At 45.8% G+C, this 5,931-nt stretch overlaps 1 protein-coding gene across 7 annotated transcripts; it reads right to left on the bottom strand.

Annotated features, from left to right (window-relative positions):
* Positions 1-534: 534 nt before the first annotated feature.
* LOC100383499 (Remorin family protein) lies at positions 535-5,695 on the bottom strand. Of its 7 annotated transcripts, none has more exons than XM_008653512.4 (8): positions 5,169-5,688; positions 4,540-4,621; positions 4,305-4,427; positions 3,431-4,219; positions 2,756-3,110; positions 2,455-2,536; positions 2,083-2,322; positions 535-1,255 (listed from the first exon to the last, which is right to left on the bottom strand). In XM_008653512.4, the coding sequence occupies exons 1-7, from the start codon at positions 5,364-5,366 to the stop codon at positions 2,104-2,106; spliced, it is 1,848 nt and encodes a 615-aa protein (XP_008651734.1). In that variant the 5' UTR covers positions 5,367-5,688; the 3' UTR covers positions 535-1,255; positions 2,083-2,103. The 7 variants fall into 7 exon arrangements, with proteins under 7 accessions (XP_008651734.1, NP_001169618.1, XP_035816566.1 ...); NM_001176147.1 differs by having other exon boundaries at positions 603-1,255; positions 4,305-4,418; positions 5,169-5,443; XM_035960673.1 differs by lacking the exon at positions 535-1,255 and adding an exon at positions 1,427-1,995 and having other exon boundaries at positions 4,305-4,418; positions 5,169-5,695.
* Positions 5,696-5,931: the final 236 nt, after the last annotated feature.

The following is a 5,931-nucleotide window of genomic DNA, read 5'->3' as shown; positions in this document are numbered from 1 at the left end:
TGCTCCTACGGCACGCGGAAGGCGATCACCTCGGCACCGATGGGGGAGGAAGAGACGGTGGTAGGCTGTGTTGTGTGATTCTCCACGCCCCATCACGTCCTCCTCACCGTCCCGACCTAAAACCACAAAATCATCGCACAAAAGATGAACTTCAGATCAAATCCCCACGGCAATCCCAGCGCTCCACCTCCTGTCGGCTGGCACCAGCGATGTGCGGGTCGCGCTTGGGGAGTGCCCCACGACCGCCAGCTCCTATGCAGGTTGATTGTGTTGGACATGGACATTGGGTCAGGCGGCGGCGGTGGAGCCTATGTCGTGCTGTTGACGGTTGGGAGCAGATGGAATTAGGGTTTAGGTGCGCGCTAATTGTTGTGGTGGACGCTGATCGTGTTATTGGTCAATCCTGTTGTATTGGGCTGCGGGTTGATTACAAAAAAAGCAGGGGGGTTTCTGTAAAAAAAATGACGCACGACAACCGTTGAAACTGGTGCTTTAAGTATAGTATAGATACGCGAGCCAGGCAAGTGAAGAATATGTTAAAAAGGCCACTAGCATTCCAGATGAATAACTGCCGTAAAATGACACCCACAACAAATCGTCATAGTGATGATTATTTTCGTCCCTGTATATGATATTCCGAAGTTTCCAGGCCAAACCAACATCTCAGTTTCCCAAAGAGAAGAGGTACACACAACACAACACACCGACGCTGCTGAAAAGCAAATGCAAGTAGTCACCCCGATGGCACCTTCGTAAAGCACTGTACCAAACAAAAGAGACAACGGGGCGTGGTTCCCTTCCAGCGCCCAGCAGAGCACTCAAATAGTCACACGCACAAGCAGGACATGATTTCTCCTCGTACCTCAAGATTTTGCTGTCCCTTGGGTGCAATGGAATTGCTCTTAGTATGATCCATACAGCTTTGGCAACAAGATTGCAATCAGAGCCTCACAGTGCCTAGCTACAAGGCAGAGCACAATGATAAAGGAGGCATCGACCCGGGCACATGGGGTGTACGCAGTACTGTTCCTCCTTTCCTTCGTGCTGCATTTTATTTGTCCCCTTGGCATTGTCCCTATCATAGCAGCTGGAGCCTGCAGCTAGCATCTTCGAAAGATCTCTGTCTAATCTCCAGCTGTGGGATCATCATATTATGTACTGATATGTGATGGATCTCCGAACTTCACCCAGATTTTGATGTGGGGAACATGAAGGTGGTGCATGGAATGCGAAGGAATTTGTCGGATCCTGATTCCTGCACACAAAAAAAATGTATTGCTGTTAAAAGCGTAAACAAGTTGGTAGTTCTAGGAAAACGAAACTGATGCTGAAATACATGGCATTTGACTACAAGTAACACTGGCAGGCTTTAAAATCTGTCTTTGTATTTATGGAGACGTCACTGAAAGAAAGAAAAAGTATAATATTGAAAGCAAATCTACAACCTCAACACCTGCATTGCAAGTATAATGAACAGTGTATATCCTTAAAAGAATATATACATCTGAAGGAGCTGATCAATGTAATGTGTTGTACAGAAAGTTCCACAAATGTGAAAAATTGGGTGTTTTATGTGGGAACAATTACAAAAATTACGTATACATCAATAGAGCATTTTTTAAGGGCACACTGGGTGCAATAGTGAGAACGTCTCACTAAGTCACCGGGTCACAGATTCAAAGCAGTCTCTCCGTATTCGCGAGGGAAGTTTGCCTCGGTTTATCCTTTTCCCATACCCCACATGGCCACATGAGTGGGGGAGCCTTCAGCACTGAGTCTGCCCTTTATCAATGGAGCACTTTTAGCACAATCCGAAGATGTGAAAATAACCATGATGATACATCAGCTACAAAATTTTTGAACACTATGCAAATATGAGTCTACTAAAGTGGTCGCCATGTTATAGGCAAAACCGCAAAAGGTTGGTTCACAATTTCGTTGCTGTCAACATGGCGCTGTATTGCCTGATGTAATATAAAGAGTGTGGTATAGATGCTGTTTCAAGGAACATAACATAAAATTACTTGGAATTTCAACATAAAAATGCATTCAATGCACATTAACAGTCTGATTGCAACTTACTCAATTTTGGAATTACATGTATCAGAAAGCATGGCAAGTGAAGCAGCCACTCAGTGAACTGATTTGGCCATTCTTGCTGAGTTGTGCTCTCTTTTTTGCCTTCCTAGAGCCTTTTCCATCTTGGTTTGCTGTTACTGCATCACGCTCATGCTCATGCATCACCTGGGATTTCCTTTGAGCAGATTTGAGGGTGTTCAAAATCTTATCAAGCGAAGATGACCTTTTCTTCTCTAACTTAATCTGATATCATAGAAATGTGGGGTACGATTCAGGGTCAACTAGATACATTAGATATAAATAAAATGTCCTGCAAACGTCCAAGCATCAATTCAGTTAAAAATAACGCAGAACAGTTTGAAATAGAGAACATACCACTAACTTCTGAATTGCTGCATCAGCTTTTGCTTTTTCAATATTCTCCCATGCAGTAATTTCTGTGTCCTCTCTATCAATCCTTATAACATTGTAGGGACTTATCAACTTTCACAGTTTGTTGGTGTAAATATATATTGAAAATTTTAAAAACAAAATCTCAAGAAATGGTTAAGGCTTGGACATAACTACAACAGATAAGCATGACAGAAGATTTCATGAAGCATAAGATAACAAATATTAGGAAATTAGGCTTCAAGCAGCAAAATAATCGAATATGCAGTGATCTGTAATCTCTTACTTAGAAATGCACTTCGCTTTGGCAAAGCCCCAGGACGAAGATTTTGATTCCACTGTCTTTTCGCTCCACTCTATTATGTTTGTTGAATTCTTGTTAGACGACCGTGTTACATTTTTCTTTGACCACCTAGTCAAAGTCACTCGATCATCCATCTGAACATCCCTGATATCAAGATCTGACAAACAGCTCCCCTTCTCTTTCACTTGTTCTGTTGACAAGGAACCATTAAATGTTGGTCTAGTGTTGGGTGAAGAGGACCTACTTAGCTCTGGACTGGTCTGGGTTGCAGCATCTTTTCTAGAAATTATAGAAGCAATAGTAGAAGCTGAATCTTCTGTGATTTCAACCTGCTCGTCTGAACAAGGCAACAACAAAGAGGCAGCAGATCAAGAATTACTGACTTTTCAGTCTACAATATGATAGCTTTCTATGATCTGCTGCACAATTTAAGGTAAATAACTTTCAACTTATTACTGCAAAAAAAGGTTTTGTAATGCAATTAATACAGGATTTCACAATGCCTTCTATGCTTCAACAAACATAGATGATAACTCAGGCAAAGTGTTTAGTGCTTGTTAATTACTGCTAAACCAAATTTTAACACTAAACAATAGGCTAGAACTAAAAAATAATGATGTATATGTACTCAGTGCACAAGAAACAATTTCTAAATACCTTGGACAGATTCTTGCGTGCTAGGCAATGAAACAGATGATTCGACTGCATAATCTAATCGCTGGCGAACTCTGGAAGTTCGAACAGGATGAGACCCACCATTCAGTGGACAAATTTTGACTCCTCTTCCAATGTTGATTTCGTTACCAATTGGTCTACTTGAATAGGTTCCATTTGTACTTTTTCCTTCACAAACATGTTCCGGCATTAGTACTCCAGCCGCAAAAGGTGAATTTGCTGTAATAGGTCCAGCTCTCCCATTATCAAGCAATGACACTGAAGAAACAGATGAATACTGTCCACCAAGTCTTCCTGGAGGCCCCAGGGGGCCACTTTTAGACTTCGGTCGCCGAGCATGAGCAACCGTAGTTCTTCCAAGCGCGTCGCTGGAATTGGGACTGAAGATCCACCTCTCTGCATCCTCCCATTTCGAGGGCAATGTCCTCCCATTGCTGTAAGGAAATGCCATGCTGCTGCCTGGGTACCGCCTATTTCCTTTAGAAGGATGTGGAACTCTCTCAGAGCTCCACCCTTTATGGCACCCTAACACTGATGCACGGTGGCGCGGATAGTTCGGCGTCCCAGGACTATGAAACACGTCTGACCTGATGACTGATGCTCCAAGTCCTTTGTTCATCAACCCCACACCACCAATCACGAAACTTGGAGAAAACGTGGCTCCATGGAACCCAGGGCTACCGAGGTCAAGTGAGGCCGGCCGCTGTTTCGACCCCTTCCTACCATGCAAAAGAACAGCAGCATCCGTCCGGTACCGCTGTTTGTGGCATTCTGTCAAACAACATACATGCAAGCATACAAAATTAGGAACCCCGCACAACCCAATCTAATGCAAGACTCAAAATTAATACAGTACCTGGGGTGGCACGGAATGCCGGATTCTTGGCTGGTTCTTGTATCTGAGCCCACTCCTCTTCCTTCACCCCGTACAGCGCCTCTTCCGCTTCGTCGTCCTGCCGCTCGGTAAAGGCTGCAGAAGCTTAACAACACAAGCTCGTTTTAAAGGGTGGTCAGGTTGCTCTCAGACCGACGGAGACACTAGTAAGAATCCAAAGTGTGAGCTGGTTACAGCGTTGTGCAGTTGTGCTTACCACTGGAGGTGGAAGTGGCCAACCCATCTGTCTCCAGATCTGTGTCTGGGTCACCATCTGGGCGCACGAACCCGGCCAAAGGCTGCAGGCAACCATCATCATAGCCTCAGTGATTAAAAGTAGATCTCAGAGAAAGGAAGAAAGGTGAAGAGAATCCAATGGCGCTCATTTTCTCTTGTCTGAGGGGAAAAAAAGCAGCCTCCTTTTTGTTGCTATAAGGATCTAGGATGGTGATCATGATGTCTATAGCTCAAGTCAAGAAACTTTGGGACCCTCCTACTTTTGTCTACTTCGCTGATAACACATTCTTGCTGTACCATTCGCTCGCTGTGAAAGGGTTGCGGTCACCTGATCAGAGACGCTGAGACAGGCCATAGGTAACCTAGATCGGCATGGCGCCATGATGCTACTAGTGAAGAACTAAATCTTTTCCATCTGCGACCACGTCCAAGTGCTGAAAATTCAATCTTTTCACCCCAAAAGGTGAATGCCAGCTCAAAAATGTTTCCATTCCTCATAGCGTTCGATACCAAGCAAAAAGTAGATTCGTCCATGGGCCATCTAATTGAAAGCATCAGAAAGAGAGGGCAAGAAGCTCAGCAAAGAAGGACCAGGAGACCAGGACCAACCGAGTCGCAGCCGAAGGAATCGCAGCAGCTGCTCCCGCCGCCGCCCGTGGAGCTCGGCGAGTAGCCGTCGTCCACCTCCGCTCCCCACCTCCGCCGCCCCCGCCGCATTGGCTTTTCCGGCGCCGAAACCACCGCCTCTTCTTCCTCCACCACCACGCCGCGAAACGAAAGCCAGGAAGCCCCGCCGCCACCCCGCATTCTCCCGGAAATAAAACTGAAAATCTATTAGCCGCTGAACTCGCTCAATCGCCTTCGCCAGCGCATGATAAGCGGCGGGTGTGGCAGCGGGGGCAGCATGAGTTGTTGCCGTTTAATAGAGGTCGCTGTGGCGGACTGCGACGTGGAGGCAGGAACGGCATCTCGAGGAGGGTGACTGACACAAGGTGCGGTGAGCCGGTGAGGTGAGGTGAACTGAGCATCAAGAATGTCGCGTGATGATGCGCTCGACTGATAGCTTCCGGATTATTTTTTGTGATGGTTCGCCTGGACCTGGACCTGGAGCGGCGCGGCGCCCACGTCCGTGCCGGTGCCGTTGCTGGTGTGCAGTGGCCATGATGATTTGACCTGTTGCGTTGCTTCGGAGTTAGGACAAGTTTTATTTTTGTTTTGCGTGAACGGTGATCTTCCTATGGTACGTGTTTTGTCGGGAGAAAAAGAATTATGAGGCGCAGTTAAACTTACAGACCATTAAAACAGTGATAAACAATTTGGTGCAAACTATAACAGCACGAAAAAAAAACCTAGGAGAGGCCCTCCACCTTAT

This window comes from Zea mays, chromosome 7 (assembly GCF_902167145.1).
Source record: "Zea mays cultivar B73 chromosome 7, Zm-B73-REFERENCE-NAM-5.0, whole genome shotgun sequence".
Lineage (NCBI taxonomy): Eukaryota > Viridiplantae > Streptophyta > Magnoliopsida > Poales > Poaceae > Zea > Zea mays.
The sequence above is the reverse complement of the archived record's forward strand: the minus strand, read 5'-3'. Positions and strand labels throughout refer to the sequence as shown.